This window comes from Lagenorhynchus albirostris, chromosome 6 (assembly GCF_949774975.1).
Source record: "Lagenorhynchus albirostris chromosome 6, mLagAlb1.1, whole genome shotgun sequence".
Lineage (NCBI taxonomy): Eukaryota > Metazoa > Chordata > Mammalia > Artiodactyla > Delphinidae > Lagenorhynchus > Lagenorhynchus albirostris.
Genome location: NC_083100.1, coordinates 30,782,274 through 30,800,884, shown reverse-complemented (window position 1 = coordinate 30,800,884; position 18,611 = coordinate 30,782,274). Strand labels below are relative to the sequence as shown.

At 39.6% G+C, this 18,611-nt stretch overlaps 1 protein-coding gene across 3 annotated transcripts in view; it reads left to right on the top strand.

Moving 5' to 3' along the window:
• PARD3B (par-3 family cell polarity regulator beta) overlaps window positions 1–18,611 on the top strand; it is a 1,039,317-nt gene that overhangs the window by 580,180 nt on the left and 440,526 nt on the right. For all 3 annotated transcript variants that reach the window (XM_060152240.1, XM_060152239.1, XM_060152238.1), the window contains exons 11-12: window positions 510–695; window positions 13,893–14,063. In XM_060152240.1, the coding sequence (XP_060008223.1) occupies window positions 510–695; window positions 13,893–14,063 (357 nt within the window). The remainder of the gene's footprint in view (window positions 1–509; window positions 696–13,892; window positions 14,064–18,611) is intronic.

Here is an 18,611-nt window from a genome sequence, read left to right as displayed (position 1 = left end):
GACAGTCTTTATCAATAGCCTTGCTTCCACGGTAAATGATATGTTTTAAATTATAGAAGCCAAATATTCCCCCAAATTTTAGAACGTTTCTACACTGAGCTCCTGTTTCTTCATCTGTAAAATAAAGGTGTTGAGATCACATTATCTCTAAGATCTTTTCTGGTACCTAAGATTCCCTAAGTAACGTCCAGTCTCTTTAATTATTGAGAATATCCTGCTGAATTTTCAAATACTTTTCGAATGTTTCAAATGGTAGGAGAGCCTTGCCAAAGAATCCTCTCTGTTGACCATCACCAAATATTATTCCCAGGAACCTCTCCCTTCCACTCCATCAATGTGATGGTGGCCCCTGCAGAGAGAGACCAGCCTTTGCCCACCCGGAGCAGAATTACAGCTATTAGAGGTCCAGTCATCCCATCTTGCCGGTTGCATCTGTGTTTGGCCATCTGAGTGTATAAATATTAATCTGCTTTCTCCTCCTTTACTCCTTTCATGTGTATTTCCAACAGAAAGGAGAACCTGACTGCTACGCACTCTCCCTGGAAACAACTGAGCAACTCACCTTCGAGATCCCCCTGAATGATTCTGGTTCTGCTGGTCTTGGGGTGAGCTTGAAGGGGAACAAATCTCGAGAAACTGGAACAGACTTGGGGATTTTTATCAAATCCATCATCCACGGAGGTGCTGCTTTTAAGGTAGGTAGGGGTGACGTTTGCACATCAATGAGAAGATATTTAGAGATGTCATCGTTGTGCCTGGGGATTGGATGGAGAAAGTGTCTAAAGGCTTGAGACCACTGAGGCTTTCCTGCCAGACGCAGGGAATGTATGTGTGAACAGATCTGGGTGACAGTTTGTTTTCATACTTTAAGTGGTCATGTCCTATTGATAGTTCTTAAAACTCACCATGATTAGTATTCTCTTTTACATTATTTTTAATCACTGTTAGGATTCTTCTGAGTTTGTAACCTAATAAAGTTGAACCTAAAAATATGAAATCAGAAAAGCAAAACTAAAAACACGTCAACATCCAAGCAACAAATAAGAAACTATACTTCTTGTGCTTGTAAGAGTGAAAGTTCAGTGGAATCGGAGAGACTGTAGTACAAATTAAAAGTCATTTATCACATTTTATACACTGGAAAATCCACTGGGAATGCATATTTGCCTTTGAACTTAGAGAAGCTTATAAATTTCCAGATAAAAGGAGAAGAACGTGATTCTGCTCTTTCATACAGGGGCAGGCAACATGATCATCGCTGTTACCATAATATAATGGTTAACTAGATTTGCCTGAGTTCACATGCAACTCTATCACCATGTGCTCCAAGTAGCGCGCCATTAATAATAATACCTAATGTGTAGGGTTCTAAGGATTGAATGCAGTAATGTGCACAATGTGATTAAAGCAGTGAAGTGATTACAGAGAGGGGGGAAAACACCCCCTCTTGTGCTTATCGTCAGCTGTCCTCACCATCATCATCGTCTCATGCCATGCAGTGAGGCTTCCTGAGCTCGAATCCTGCCCTCACTACTCTCACCGTGGGTGAATGTAGGCACCTTACTTGTCCTCAGTGTGCTTGAGTTTCCTCATGTGTAAAATTGGTAAAATTAGTAGTGCCTGCTTCCTGGTGCTCTTGTGAGGACAAAAAAAGACAATAGATATAAAATGCCTAGCACCGCACCTATGATAAACGTTGAATACATGTTAGCCATTTTAAAATCATTTTGATATTAATAATGTGTGCCTTCTCCCACTCAAAAGCCACGAAGGCATAGTTAGAGTTTACAGGAGGCCCCCCTGGTCCAAGGATCCTGGCTTTATTGAAGCATTTGTTTCTTCACACTTAATCATTCCACTTTTGCTTCAGACCTAGACACTGAGCTAATGTCTTTTTCTTTGGGAAAGAAGAAATGCGTTGGGGATAGATAACTCTTTAATGCACTCCTTGGATCAGTTAGCTTCTGTTGCATATAAGTAATGACAACATTTCAGTAACATACATCTGTAAGCCTTTACTTCCCTCATGGCCCTGCAGGGCAACTAGAAGGGCTTTGATTCAGGCTGGTATGTCTCTATCGCACCATAGATCTACAGGTCTGAGCGTGCTCCACATATTTTAACTACACCTTGGACTACCAGGCTAGCTGATGTCAGAGAGTCATGAAGCCTCTTTAGTTCTGAGTTCCAGACTGGCATGCTGTCACTCCTCACACATACCAGTGGCCAAAGCAAGACATATGACTCAATCCAAGGTCCATGTTAAGGAATAGGGAAACAGTCCCCCCATGATGAGTCTATGGCAAAGGTTCGGGTACAGAGAAGGGTGAAGAATTGGGGCCAATCATCCAATCTATCAAACTCTCCAATCAGGCTCAGAAATGCAGAGCCAGGAGCAGATGGGAAATGATAGTAATAATAGCAACAACAGCATCAGTTAACATTCATTCTGTCTTGTGCTTAATATATGCTGGACTGTATAATAAGTATTTTAGGTGGATTCTCTCATTTTATTCTTCACATTCACACTGCATTATAATCATGCCATCTCTTCGGGAGAAATTGCAGATTTCAATGATTAGTGCCTCTCCTATGGTCACAAAGCCAGGAATTGCTTAAACTAAGATTTGAATCCGGGCAGTCTGACTTTGGAGCCTGTGCTATGCTGTCCTGTGACAGAGCTCTTTCATCTCATCTATTCATATTTCCAGACATCAGGGGCTGTTGTCCTGGAGCTGTCTTATATCATGCTTATCATCCTGAGCCCAGCCATCTAAACAAGTGCTATGTTTAAGAATGCGTCTTGGTCATGTTTGTGGATACCAACTTGACATTATTATTCTTATTCCTAATGACAGCTCTATTTACAGAATTTATTCCAAGTAAAATTGAAACTGAAATGAATTTTTGGAAATTAAAAGCAAACATCTTAGCTTTTTTATGGGCAATAACTTAAGCTCAAGCGATATTGGAGAGCAGGTTTAATACGTATATCCATGTTTGTGTAAGTGAGCATCTCCTTACCTAAGCAGTTTCTAACGTCCGGTTTCTTGCAGAAAGGTTTCACTTTCCATTTATGTAAATTTCTTTCTTGACACTGTTTGCTGAGTCAGACAATCACACCATTAAAAACTACTGGACAGCATATTTATAGCTGGTCTTAAATAGTAAGAGGCATCAATCATGAATTTAGCCTTATTGTGAATGTGTAGTATCCATTTGTCTCGTTTACTTTCTGCAGTGTAGAGGGTAGAGACCTAAGCTTTGCTCGCAAGAAATCTGATTAAGCAGGAGAAAGAAAAGTATTTTTCTATTCTCCTTCTGCTGTTCCAATAATCCACTGTTACTCCTCAGAAAATTGCCACCTGTTCTGTGATTGAGGATTAGGTTTTACAAAAATCGTTTTGAGACTTTGTTCCTGTCCTTGTTCAGAAGATACAAATGTAACAGACTGCACTGTCCCTGGGGCAGAGAGGAGATAAGCATGGGGAACATCCACTTTAGCATGTGGCCGGAGGTTTTTACCTGAAATCAACAAAATAATCTTCCTGCCAGGGCACACTCTTTTTTCTCCTGGCCCTTCCTACCACTAATTGGTTCTCAAGGTGTTTTCCCCTTTAGGGAAGGTGGATTTTTGGAAACTAAACTACTTTGAAAAGTATGACCAAATTCTTCCTGTGGCTTCTGTGTGCTCTGTTCTCCTGGGGACTTCCATTGGTGTAAACAAAGCCAGGCTACTTCTTGCCAGATGCAAAACCCCTGGATGACTGTGACTATAATTAAGGGCCTTCTTCCCCGCCCCCCCCCACCCCGCCCCGCGCCTTACCTCTCTGGCTGCTGCTTTCTATCATTCCATCTCGTGTTTGAGTCATTTCTAATAAAGATATAAATCTCTATTTGAAAATAAGAGCATCTAGCTACCCTAGAATTCCCTCTTGGAAGTGAATCCCTCACCCACTCTAAGGGCAAAGTAACAGTATTTTTACTCTATTCGGAATTATTCAAATGCTTAATCTCATCTTAATATTTAAATTCCAGTCTGCATGTCAAGAAGTAAAGCCCAGACACTCTTCCCTGCCACTGGCAGGTCACAGCAATTGCCATTTCAGGCTGCGGTAGCCTATGGAGTCCTTTGTAGAGCCCTCTGAAACATCCCTTTGAGCTATGCTTTTCAGTGTACAGCCAAAGTGACCACTGAGCGTAACAGCCAAATGTGGATTAGAGTATTGATGCTGATTTGCTTAAATAATAACATGCCTTAAATGTGCATAGTTCCATTTTAGTTTCTGTCATTCTTCCTGGGCATTTGCCCCTGAATGTGTAGTGTAATTACTTCCAGAACCAAATTATACTAGATGCAACTATGTATGTTAACTTTCTCATGAACTGGGAACTATGAGTGGAATGAAATTAGGATTTCAGGAGGGTGCTTTTCTAAAATTTCATTTCTGTGATTGGAATTTAAAGTGAATATGTTGTTGTTATAAATGAAATGGTATATTGTTTTTGTGCAGTTAGAAAAATAATAACTTGAGAAAAATATTCTCCTTTCCCAAAATCTACATAAAAATGAGCTTTTTCTTTTTCCAAGGAAGCACACATAAAGTCTAGACGATCAGTTTGAAGACCTAACATAATTTCATCCTCACGTGCTAAACGTTTTGAATTCTGGGATCAGTGGCTTTCTCTTCCTTTTTTTTTTTTTTTTTTTTTTTTTTTTTTTTTTTGCGGTACGCGGGCCTCTCACTGCTGTGGCCTCTCTCGTTGCGGAGCACAGGCTCTGGACGTGCAGGCTCAGCGGCCATGGCTCACGGGCCCAGCCCCTCCGCAGCATGTGGGATCCTCCCGGACCGGGGCACGAACCCGTGTCCTCTGCATCGGCAGGCGGACTCTCAACCACTGCGCCACCAGGGAAGCCCTCTTCCTTTGCTTTTGACATACTCTTAACTGAATGTTTTTTAGAGAAAATGCATTTTTATGTCTATCGACAATACTAACAAACTGCTTATTTTTCTACCTTAAAAATGAATTACTTTTAGAAAAATATATAACTAGAATGGTGATATTTTTTAAAAATTAAGGTAGAATACTAACACCCTTTATAGTAAGAATAAAAATTCCATGGAGTCCGTTGTACTAATTCTGAATGATGTTTTTTAATTTGAATATACTCACTTTGGAAGTGTAATGCATTCTATTGAAACCTTGAAACAATAATGTAAAAATTAAAATTTAAAGGCAGTTTTTGCTATGGGAAAAAATGCCATATGTCAGGTAGATTATTTAAGGGCTCTTAAATAGAGAGAATGAATTTAAGAATACCTTTTATTCTCTAGAAAATTAATTAGCTAGGTTTGTACTTAACAAATACTACTTGATGATGATGAAATTAAATGAAAGAAAAATGCCTGACATAGCTAATTGCAAATGCATGCACTCAGAATATAAAATAGACATAATTTAAGTAATTTGATTCTTGTATGCTTAGGAAATTTGGAATACAGCCTCTGAGAGATGCAGAATTGCATGATTTATGCCATTTAGTAATAGGTTAAAAAAAATTAAATGGTACAAGCAATCCCCCTATTTTAAAATGACGAAAAATATGCATTTTTGGAGAGAATATGCACAGTCCTAGAATTTCCGGGAACACGGTGCTTGGTACTGAATTTCTGTGTCTCTTCATAGTATGAGACATTTAACAGCCTCCAAGCTACTTAACAGGAGTTCAGTAGGAGTTCCTAGCGGGAGTAATTTCCACCTCCATTTCTGCTGGTATCTGTAAATCATGTGGTGGGTCTATAATTAATGAATTCAAAGGAAGATAAAAAGGACAGCATTTTAAGGAACACAAATGTTAAATGATTTCTTCAACTATCCATTTTTCTTAAAATTGTTAGTGTTTTCTACTGGTGGAGAGCTATAAAGATCGTTACCTGTAGTCATGTCTTCCAGGTTTTTACCTCTTACAAAAGAACCATACAGTCTGGGTGTATAAACAGCTTCATTGCAAATCCTCAACTGTTAGAAGCCAAACTCTAATATTTCATCCCAACCACAAAATTGTGATATTGTATGAACAACTAAAAGCAGGAACTGTGCCTGGAAAAATTCACCATCACTATATACCCAATAATAATTTTGCCTTAAAAAAAAAAAATCACTAACTTAAACATGAAAAAAAGAATTATCAACTATGTTATGCCAAATATTTTAAACCAATTTCCTTTTTAGAAAAAAACCAAAAGTGTTAGTATATGTTAATTAATATAGTCAGGCTTATCATTTATGGGTTTTCTGCAATACATTGTAAAGAGATATAAGAGAACATTACTTTTAAAATCCCATAATACCAGCATCAATCATTGCTTTTCTTGCCAATTTTTAGCACTTTCATATTTTTATCTTATATATGGAAATGCAAGTAAGAAATAAATTTATATCACGCTGAATAAAATTTTAGAACTCTGTGTCATATTGATGTGTACTTTGAACTCCGTGACTGCCTCAGGAGGCTTGAAAAAATATGACTTGGTAGACCTAATCAAAAACTAAATTGTTATCTACAAAAGCTGATATAACATGATCATGATACTTTGAAAATGGTACCTCTTACCTGAAAGGCTATGTTCACCTGCATTGCGGAGATACTGAGTTCATGATGTGGTCAGAGCTTTGGTCTAGGCATTCCGCTCTGGGTCCGTCTTTTTAGAGACCAGACTTTTAGCAGTCTTAGCACAAACAAGAGCACAGTTTTGTTTGTTTGTTTTTAAAGTGAATAAATAAGATCCTTTCGTTAAGTTGAAAAGGCCTCTGAGATTCTAATCTAGTTAGGCATTCATGCAGGATCTTCTTGATTCGTGTAACACATACACCTTAATAAGCTTTTTAATATCCAGTTTTCTAAGACAGAGTAAACTAAAAGCAGAAAATCGGGAAGAAGATAAGAAGGGATGGAGAGAAAACGGAAAGGACAGGAAATAGAAGAAGTGTAAAACAAGCACAGAGTGCTATTGCTGCAAAGCAGGCCAAGGAATATTTGTGATGACTCTAAGTCAGTGCTCCTGAAACTTGCTGAGGAAATTGTAAAATTCACTAATGACGGTAGTGAAGGCTGTAAGTTGCACTATGTTTATTATGTCCCATATGTTTCCAGAAGATCTTTTAAAAGGAAAGAATTATAATACATTATATCAGAATGGTTTGGATTATGTATATTTTGATGCTCTAAAAAGTACTCTTCAGTTATTTTTAATTAAAGTCTCTATACCACAGATGCTGAATAAATGGTGCATTGCTGGGACTTCACTGATTTGCTACATAAAATGGAGTGAGGCTCTTAATAACTGAATTAGATACATTTAAAATTTTACAATAGCTGAACAAGGGGAGATCGAGCTAGTACACAGAAAGTAATCAAGCTTCACTTTCGGAATTATAACGTTTCTCTGAGCATGTGTCAGCATCTCCAAGCCAGCCTGGGATCAGGAATCTCTTACAGTGACCGTCTGTAAGTTACAGGGTTTGTCCATTGTAGATGAAACATACACCAGGTCCAAAGCACCTGAATGAAAGATGTTTCAAGTGATTCGATTTAGCAAGCACTTCCTGAACATCTACAGCTACAGCAAGTTATACAATATATAATACACTGGAGACAGAAAATTTAAAAAGACTCATTCCATAATACAGGAAGCTGGTAGCATAATAAATACATAAACGATTCGACTATGATAAGAACTATGGTAGACAAATATAAAAGTATCATGGGTATCGAAATGGAGCAATTAATTCTGCCTTTGAAGAAAAATGAATGGAAGGTAGTTGCTGAGCCTTGTTTTGAAGGATAGATATTCAACAGGTGAGCAGAAATGCAAAGGGCATTTTGCTGAGAAGGAAGCATGTGGGCCACGTCACCACGGTGTGTACATCAGAGCGCAATTTATTGTGTCTGGAAAAGAGAGCTCTTATTTGGGAAGAATGGTACCATTCATATTGGTTAGGACAGATGTAGTAAAACACTGACTCATGTGGGCAGATGCCCTTCAAGACAAGAACTTACATGCTTCTAGTCTTACCAACTTTCTTTAGTCCTTTCTTTGTTTTAAAAACTATACTTTAAAATCTCGATTTATTCTTTTGCCTTTCATTGCTATTGTTTGAAAATGAAGCTAAATGATTTCAATGTGGAATGCAAGGCTCTTTCTAGGTTGGATTTTTTTTTTCCCCAAAAATACAGTAAGCAGATGTCATGGAGTGATTTTAGGACCTTGAGACATATTTGTTCAGGAAATTCCTTTCTTTCAGTCAGGTGCCCTCCTGCCTGGCGTTCTACCCCACTCCAAGGAAATGCTGCCTGTAGTCTGAAGTCAGGGTTTGGAATTTGGGCGCTGATGTCCCCGAAGGCTTCACCAGGGGCCCCATTAGAAACAGGCAGAGGCAGGAACCAACATCTGGTCATGATTAATCCTCTCAACACCCTGGCCAAATAGGGACTGGCCTTGGGCCCCAGCCAGCTACCTGTGTGTTAGCCAGCCCGCTCCCACATGCTTGACTCGTGTTTTGCAGAGGCTCATTCTTTGCCATGGCTTTCTTCTCTTCCCTCTGTGTTCATTAGAACTTTAGAGGTAAAGGGACCTACAAAAAATTGGCCACAAGAGGTGGATTAAGCCTTGCACTGTCACCAGTAATCATGACAGAGGCACAGCAGGGGCTGAACTGTGAGGTTACTGGACCCCCGGAAATCATGGATGTGCTTCAGTGGGCACGTGAAACATCCTGTGAGGTACATGACTGCTCCCCATTACAGAGAATTACCTGGTCCAGATGTGCAGCTGTGGAGAAACTATCATGTAAATATTTATTTTTAAGAGGTGAGAATCTGTAGCTTTTATTAGATTTTCAAAGGAGTCTAAGAAGAGCCCATAAAGGTCAAGAATCACTAGCAAAGTGGTTGAAAACATGGACTTCAGAGTGACCCAGACCTACTTCAGATTTGCTTTTAGACATGTGACTTGTAACAATGCACTTAACTTGCTTGATCCTTGGTTTCTTCTTTTATAAAGAGGAGCAGTAGTCCCCAGTGTGTAGTGTTGCTGTAAGGATTAAATTGTCTAGTGCGTATAAAGGGTTTAGCACAATAACTGCGCAAAGGAGAAACTCATTAAATAATTATATTCATTGTAGTGCCTTTAATCATCTCTAGAACTCTGATTTTAGAAGCAGCGTAGCATAATGCGTACATATCTGACTCAGACAGGTAGACCTGGCTGTGACAGTATTCTTTGACGGTATTCTTTGACTTCATTTCTCTGAGCCTCCATTTTTACCTCTCTTAGTGGAGGGTGATGCTTGTATCACAGGGATGTTTTGAGAAATGAGAACATATGCAAAATATTTGCACAAGGACTGGCCTGCATTTGGTGTTCAGTTAAAGGGGTATAACACTCAGACACCTTGTCTCCTAGTCCATTCTTCCTCCTGCATTAGAACCAGGTCAGGGCTGATGAGACTTGAAGCCATCCCAGGACATGGAGAAGACCTAAATCTCATACCAGGTTTTTTTTTTTTTTTTTTTTTTTTTTTTTGCTGTACGCAGGCCTCTCACTGTTGTGGCCTCTCCCATTGTGGAGCACAGGCTCCGGACGCGCAGGCTCAGCGACCATGGCTCACGGGCCCAGCCGCTCCGCGGCATGTGGGATCCTCCCGGACCAGGGCACGAACCCGTGTCCCCTGCATCGTCAGGCGGACTCTCAACCACTGCGCCACCAGGGAAGCGCCTCATACCAGTTTTTATTCGTCCTAGTGTGGAGGAAGTTACTCTCTATCTTTAGTCTGTTCTCCTTCCTCTTTTTCTTATTTTTCTTCCTCTTTGGGAACCTCCTTTACTCCGTCTTAGCTTGAGGTTGGATAGAGTTGGTTATGGGGGTTGCCAAAGGTAAGGAGTGTAGTTGTGGTCTTTTTGGTTAGGGGCCTGATGGCCATAAAGTAGGAAGGAAAGTGTCTTTTTTGGGACTGCTGAAAGAGAGTTCCATAAACTGGGTAGTTTTTTAACAGCAGAAATTTACGCCTCACAGTCCTTGAGTTTGGAGTCCAAGATCAAGGTGCTGCAGATTCAGTGTCTGGTGAGACGTGGTTGATAGACAGCTGTCTTCTTCTTGCTGTAACCCCATATGGCAGAGGGGACAAGAGATCTCTCTCAGGCCTCTTTTATAAGGGCACTAATTACCTTCCAAATACCCTGCCTCCTAATACCATCATGTTGGGGGTTAGGATTTCAACATATGAATTTGAGGAAAACACAAACACTCAGTCCATAGCAGAAAGGGTATTTTCTTTTCATTCAACAAATGCAAGAATGATCCAGATGACGATGAAATAAATATCCTAGAATTCCTGGGTAACATCCTGGATAGTTGAATTCACTCATGTAAAATCAGTTGAGGAGAGTTACCATTCTCATGCCTAAGTATTTACTTAAACATAGTATTCACAGAAAAAAATAAAACCATAAAAAATGACTTTTCTTGGTAAAAATCATTCCAAAGCAGAATAGACATGCACAATTTTGAGGAATCTTTGATGAGTTTTGAGTAATGACCTCTTCATTGAATCAACTTGATTTTAGATCAAGACTAGACCTGGATACACATGTATGTATACATAGCTAGATAGGTAAACAGTCCCTGCCCTACCCCCTTTGCCCCTGCCACTTCCAGCTTGCTTCCTTGCTCTGCCACCCCCCAGCCCAGTCTCCTGTCTCTCCATCTTCTATCGTCTGACTCTGGCTTTCATGTAAGGTTCTCTTCCAGGAGACATCTGGTGGATTTGAAAGTCTTTTTCCTTGAAGCATGATCCCTTTAGGGACTTGTCATCTTCGTAGAACACAGAATGGGTAGTGAATAGGGAGTGCTGAGAAGTCAGAACTTGGACTATTCTGATCCAGCTCTGATCTTAGCTAGCTGATCAAGTTCATCCACATAGATTGTGGAAGTGCCTTCTCTTAAGAGGATGAGTTCAATAAATGGTTTCTCATCCTCTTTGGGCGTCACATTATTTATAAACGGAAGAGGTTGGACAAGATGATCTCTAAGGACCCTTCCAGCTCTGAATTCTGTGACTATATTCTACATGTTAGGACAATGTGGTACTTACTGGCATCACCAGTAATGAAATTACCCATCCTTTATCTTATAAAGGAAAAGCAAAAACCAATAGCAACAGACCAGCCAAGCCTAAAAAGGAGAGTATGTGGATTTTTATCACACCAGCAACTCTCCAGTGATGCTTGTGATGAATGTGAATGTCTTCATAAAAAAAAAAAAAAATCCCAGCTGCCCTGGGGTGACCCGACCTGCCTTTTTGTTTTGGACTTGGATACGGCAAACATGTTCTACTTTAATGTAGTTCTGCATGCTTGAGACTCAGAATGTAGCTGAAAATAAAAGTCTGTGCTTAATATTTGCTGGTAAGAAATTATCTTACAAAAAATGTTTTTCTTCCATCTCCTTATCTCTTGTTTACCTCTTCACTCAGACCTTGCCCCATACTTCACAGAGAAAGTTCACGGGAGGTTACCAGGTGGATCTCACTCAGATTTCATTCCCTTAATTCTAGAAGTACCCATTAAGTTTCAGTCTTTATCTTTCTTCTTCCTGTCGTAGTGGATGAGATGTCCTGCCAAGACTAAGCGTCTGCAGATCCAGCACTCGACCTCATTTCCTGTTAACAGGGCTGGGATCCTGATCCAGCTCTTCTGCTTCCTCCTGGTCTTTAAAAACCGCACATCTGTTTCCAGTCCTCCTAAAAAAAACTTTTTAGTGACCCTCCCAACTGCCCGCAAAAGATTCAGCCCACTAGTCCTCCTTGCATTAAATGCCGTAATAGAACAGAATAACTTCTGGAGTAAAGTGTCTCACTTCACTTGCCACAGCCATTAAGGTTGTTTTTGTTTTACCCCATTTCATGTAGCCTTAATCTTATCCTTTATGTGCCTCACTCAACATGAGATAACAGAAATGAAGCCATTTCTTTCTCGTTTGGCCTTTCCTGTAAATCTCATTTCCAGATTTGCTCCAAATTAGAGGAAAGGTTAAGTGGGGTGGGAAAACAAGAGGAAGGCAAAGGACATTAGGCTCTGTTGAGGCAGTGCACTCAGACGTTTTACAGCTCGATCGATCCATCCCATGGCCTCGCCATCTCAACTTTTCTCATCAGGACGGCGTGTGCGCCTTTGGGCGGCCTCCACGATCTATGGGCCAACACCCTCTGCAGCAGGAGGCGCGTGCAGTGCATCTCCACGAGGGCATTAGCGCTCCAGAACGGCTCTCACCACTCTCCCCCTTTTCCCAGCTGTCAGCAGAGGAACTTCCTCTGACCATCTGCTGCCGCATTAGTCAGAGTTCATCAACTTGTCCACAGGATTTCTCTCCCAAAGCTGTACAGTTGCTCCTCTTGTTCATTGTATGTCTGTTGTTCTCATTTCTTAGGGAAGTTCTGTTTTGTTTTTCTTTTACATTTCATTCTGTTAATGTGAACGTGGATCCCAGGTACTTCTAACTGCAGAAACGTTAATACTTCCCTCTGCCTGTTTTAGTGTGGCACAACTGTAGTCCAGAGACAACAAAGGGAGTCCTAGTAGAGAAACTGAAAAGAGCCGAGGTTCATGAAACCTGAACTTAAGTCAGTTTCTCTCTGCCTCTATTTTGTGACCTAGGGCAACTTACATCACTTTCCTGCCTCGGTTTCCTTATTTGTAAAATGTGAATAAAAGCATTAATCTACTCAACTTCTTGAGTTCTGTGAGGTCTAGAGATAATTCATGGAAAAACTGTGATACAAGCCTACTGTTATTTCTGTTAAATTTATTAGCAGTGGCACTAGCATCACGACCTTCCTAAAATTGCATCTGTGCCTCACAGCAAGAACTTTCTACCCTAGTGTGTAGCAGGTATAACGCACATCCCTAGTCACACTGTCAATATTTAAGCATCTTTTCTCCTAGGCTGCCTGTTGGGGACATGTACTGTGATCCCCACCAGTTCTTTTGTAGGCAGAGCTGGCATCCCAGTTTGTTTAGCTACTGCTATGGACTCCAGCTTGTGGGGGGCTTCTGGCTGAAGATGACTGGTGCCTAGAGGTGCTTTAGACTAGAATCTGGGCTGCCTATCCACCTGCCGCAGTTCCGAGTGCTCTGTGGCAAGCGGTGTTCCTTCCTGAAGGTGCTGGGTGAAAGTGCTCGTCACTCAGAGCCTCATCACAAAAGGCTTGACAGTCCCCTTTGTCAAGCGTTTCTGCCGGAAGACATCATAGCAAATTGGTCCTGTGTTACAAACCTCTGCGTTCTTTTGCAGACCAGCAACTTTTTAGTTGTGTTAGAGAAAATTACAGGATAATTTTGGTTTTTTTTTTCTCAGCACTATCCAGTAGAGCTCGCAATGATATCTAGGAGACGCATTACTGCTCTCAAGCTCACAACGTTTAAGCATGATGTCTCTCTGTGCCTGAAAATGCAAGCGATACGACCACTTTCTTTTGCTCCCAAACCCCCTTTCCTTAAGTCAGCAATATGGTCCCTGCCAGAGCGAATGTCAGAATCAGGCTAGGTAACATACTTGCCAAAGGTTTAGGTTAAGAGACATTATACAAATGTCTAAATTATTGCAGTTTGGAACTCTGAGATTTCTAAAAATCACTTTCACACAATTCATTATTGTTAGTATTTGTAACTATTTGATAAACTCCAGAATCTTTTTCTGCCATGGAAAATAAATTATTTCTAACGGCTATTTTTTTTTTCGTTTTTCATTTTAAACTTGAACTTTTCCCTGAAACGGTCACATGTCATCACCATGCTTTTCTCTATTTAACACTTTTTCTTACCTCCACCCTAGGATGGTCGTCTGCAGGTGAATGACCAGCTGATTGCAGTTAATGGGGAATCTCTTCTGGGAAAGTCCAACCACGAAGCTATGGAAACACTTAGGCGATCAATGTCCATGGAAGGAAACATACGAGGGATGATCCAGTTGGTGATTCTGAGGAGGCCAGGGAGACCACTGGAGGTGATGCAAATTTTTATTTCCTTCTGCAAATTGCCCAAATGGCCACCAGGATATTCACACTTCCACCGCTAGTATGGTAACTAGACTCATACTGATTCTGAAATTGGAAAAGTATGCCCTAGATGTGCTCTGATGGGTTTATGTGGCAAACTGGCGGTTGTATATTTTAGGTATAACTGGAAGGTGTAAAAATGTGCATATAAATTAAATAATTTATCTAGGGTAACAAGTCCATAATTTCCAGTTTTCCCCCCAGAAACTCCTAGAGCTCTGGACTTTACGAATAACGCTTTATTCATATTATAAACATTAGAGCATAAAACATGCTTATATACTTTTTGGATGACATGCTAGCAGTGTCCATACCTTAGAAAGTTCTTAATCAGATGTATATAATACTTACTGTGAAGATCATTGTAATGCAATCAGCTCTCTACATTCTTCCTGTAATGTGTGCCTGGGACTTAACTAATTTAAAATTTGATCTATTAAACAAGCTTCTTGCTTCATGTTCTTAAATAAATGTTTTTAATTGAAGAAGTATTTTTGAAATCTTTTATCATGATTTCTTCATGGATATTTTTAATGTAAGCAATATTTTTACATACTCATGAAGTGTGAACATAAACTATTCTTGAAGGCTGATATCCCTAAACATTTCAGTTACATACAATTATATTATTTATATAATTATTATATTATACAATTATATATTATAGTGTACAGCTATCATATTCATCGTAAGGTATTCCTAAAACATTATTTTCACTTATATAGAGAGAATAATTATTAAATGCTCCTAAAAATTATTTTAAGAAAAGATAAGAAAAAAGTCGATATTACTTAAGAGTTGAGAGAAACATCAGCAAATCACACATATATTCTCTAAGGACAAATAATGTTTTTGTGATACAGTAATACACAAAGTTAAAATAGAATCCTATTAAAACACACTAATATAAAATATTAGTTTTAATAATAAATTCAACTTAAACATTTTAAAATGAAAAGATTTTGAAATTAAGACTGGAAAGTAGTTGGGGATGATAGTGGTTAAAATGTTGGACTCTGGAGTTTTGGATTACTTGAGTTAAAATCCCACATGGGTCATTTCCTGGCTATGCAAAGACATACATAGTTGAATGCTCTGTACTTATAGATAGCAATACTGTTGTCTGCCTTATCCCTTCATAGATCCTCATTTCCCAGCACCTAGTAGTAGACAGTTGTTATATATTGTTGAATGAATGGATAAAAGTTGCATCTGAGACCCTACTTCATCTGAGAGGATAAGCTGAAGTAGTGAACTTATCAACTATATCTTACTTTGTCATTTTATCAGCTATTGAAAAGGAGTAACTACCTTTTAACTTTTCTGTACATAACCTTGTAAATGTTAAATAAATGTAAATTTCCCAATTACTGGAGACTATATATATAATGAACCAACTCATTTCCAACATTTGTGTCTGCTTAAGTGACAAAGAGGTTTCCATGAGTATTTAAGGGATTTTACTTATAGTAATTTTTTAATTTATTTTAAGATTTTACTTATTTTACTTATAGTCATGAAACCCTTATCACTTGCTTCCTACCTTGAGAGAATAGGCTGCTTTCTGGTTGAATTTGGTTCTTACTCGAGAGCCCTAGACCTCCACAGAACCCACTTGTTGGATGCGGGTGTGAAGTATGACCTGTAGACCCCTGAATCACCCCTTCCATGCATCTGTGTTTTAGATCTCCCTTAAGATGTCTTGGGACAAAGATACCTCAACTAATAGAAAAGTCTGGAATACACTGCTCAAGAATTCCATATCTGTGTAGATAGAAAAAGTAAAAGAAAAAAAAAGAAATGAACATGATTGCTAAAAGAGTTCCCTCCCCACCTCTCCACCTCTCATCTTCCCTTGTTTCACGTCGTTCTCTAAAATATGTGAATGCCTAGAGGATAAGTACTCTCTGTTTTCGTTATCCTTTACGGCACGTATTTTCATTTTAATTCTCACACTCTGGGCTGGGTTGACAATTATTTCATCAGAAGAAAGTACTAAGCCTTCAGTTGGTTGCCCATCCTCAGGAGTGTCTTTGTTGTTGTCGTCGTCGTTGCTGTAGTTCTTTTTTTTTTTTTTTTTAATCTTTACTGGAGTATAATTGCTTCACAGTGCTGTGTTAGTTTCTGCTGTACAACAAAGGGAATCAGCCATATGCAGACATATATCCCCTTATCCCCTCCCTCTTGTGTCCCCCTCCCACCCTCCATATCCCACCCCTCTAGGTGGTCACAGAGCACCGAGCTGATCTCCCAGTGCTGTGCGGCTGCTTCCCACTAGCTATCTCTTTTACATTTGGTAGTGTATATATGTCGATGCTACTCTCACTTCGCCCTAGCTTCCCCCTCCCACCCCGTGTCCTCAAATCCATTCTCTATGTCTCCAACTTTATTCCTGCCCTGCAACTAGGTTCATCAGTACCTTTTTTTTTTTTTAGATTCCATATGTATGCATTAGCATACGGTATTTGTTTTTCTCTTGTTAATACTGTTCACTGGGGACTCAATTGGGAATAAGAAATGGGACAAAAAGCATTTTTTTTGAGGACATTTAACCAAGATCCATTTTTATTTGCCCTAATATTTACATGCTTTCCATGGGGGGTGAGCAGGCACTTGGCTCTCTCAACTAGTGAGAATCTCTGTGGTACCTGTGAAGATTAAAGAGTGTTTTTTTCATATAAAGACAGCAGCCTAATGTACAGATAATCTTTATTAAATTAAAAAAAAAATCTGTAGCTATTTGATATCCCAAATCTGTTTTGCTGTGTCAAATCGCATATGTTGTGTGCTCGTGTTTTTGGAGGGTTCTTCAGTGGACAGCAATCGCTCTCAGGTACAATAAAAAAGAATCTGTAACCTAGAAAAGGCCTCAGCTCTGCTCATATATTCAGGGAAATCAATTAGTTAGATTTTGGAAGAATACCAAAATGGTTACTTGAACATTATATTGATATTAAAAAAAATACTGAAGACGCTACTTAAGAAAAGTCAAAATATATTGTCGTGGGGTATTTTCCCACATTACCCAGATGTACAAGATATGTAAACAGTTTTGATGAGGACCTCGTGAAGAATACATAATGAGCCCTTGATTGAATCAAAATCGTTTTAAACAGAAACATATTTTTCAAAGGATGAGCTTGAGGTTCAATTGTAATTCTATTTGAGCCTAGAGACTTGGTATTCAAAAATGGGTTATGACCTGTTTTGTTTTTTTTTTTTCCTTCCCCAAAACATTTCCCTCCCCTGAGCTGTAAGCTCAGCTTGGTGGAAGCAGAATATGTTTAAAAATCCATTGTATTTTTTATTGGCTGGGACACTAATGGAAGGCTCCACGACAGCTCTGTTTTACAGGCTGAATATTTTAATTAGGCTGGTTACTGATCAGTTGTTGGGATATTGATTGTGTCATTTATCAAAGAGCCGGGAAAGCAGAAAAAAAATTTTGTTGTTGTTAAAGCACTTGACTATGCAAGGTAGGTCCTACCTCTCCTACCTTCCAGGGCTCCAGCTTTAATTTAGGAGTAGCTTGCCCCAGGCTTGGGTTGACTAATGAACCAGGGGCAAAAGGTAACACCGGGTGTGGAAAAAGTGTTCTAAGCCTTGACAAAAAGCTAAAGGACCTTCAGCAGCTGAAAACATGTTAATTATGAAGAATACATGCATGGAATGTTTTGAATATTTTGTTTAACTAGCAGGATACCGAGTTTCTGTAACTAAAGAGGAAAGTAGAAATCACATGCATTATTTGGGCCAAATGCTCTTTTTCAGAAGGAAAGAGCTTTGGGGATCAGATCTATGTTTGTGTTTGCGGAATGTTCCTCTCACAAATGGTCAAGGGAATGGCCCTGAGATGGCTTTCAAATTACTTCTTTGAAATCTGTTAGAAGACACACAGTATGAACCAGAGCAAACCCCAGTTCTCTGTGCCTCATTCCTCTAGAACAATCACTAGAGCTCCCTGCGGACGGCCCATTCCTAGTGCTTCGGCAGCACCTGGGGAACACGGTTTATTCTGGAGCTAGCAGTTTTAAGGAAACTGAATTTGTTTACAGACTATCAAAATCAAAACAGATGGGGGAAATATGGAAGAAGAGGAAAAAATCTCAGGAGAACCACTGTCTGGCATTGTCCCAGCAGTTTATTTTAGCTCCTGGCCAAAAGGCCTAGTGTCTGCAGTGGAACACGCTCATGACATTTCATTGACAAACCTGCCTGGGTTCTGACTTGTCCTAGAGCATATACACTTAGTCACCAAGGGAGAGGGAGACAGGAACCAGCTGGTTGGCAGAGAAACACCCTTGGCATGAACTGTATTCTTATATTGACACTGCCACAAGCTGTACTCCCAGATGGAAGAAAATTTGAAAGAAGCTAGTTGTAAGTGGTGGGAAAGAATAATAATGTTAATCTGCTTTTGTGCTTGCCATCAGCACTCCTAAGCCTTAACACCACATTGTCAGTATTTTTTATTGCCTGTTCAGAGATGTTTTAAC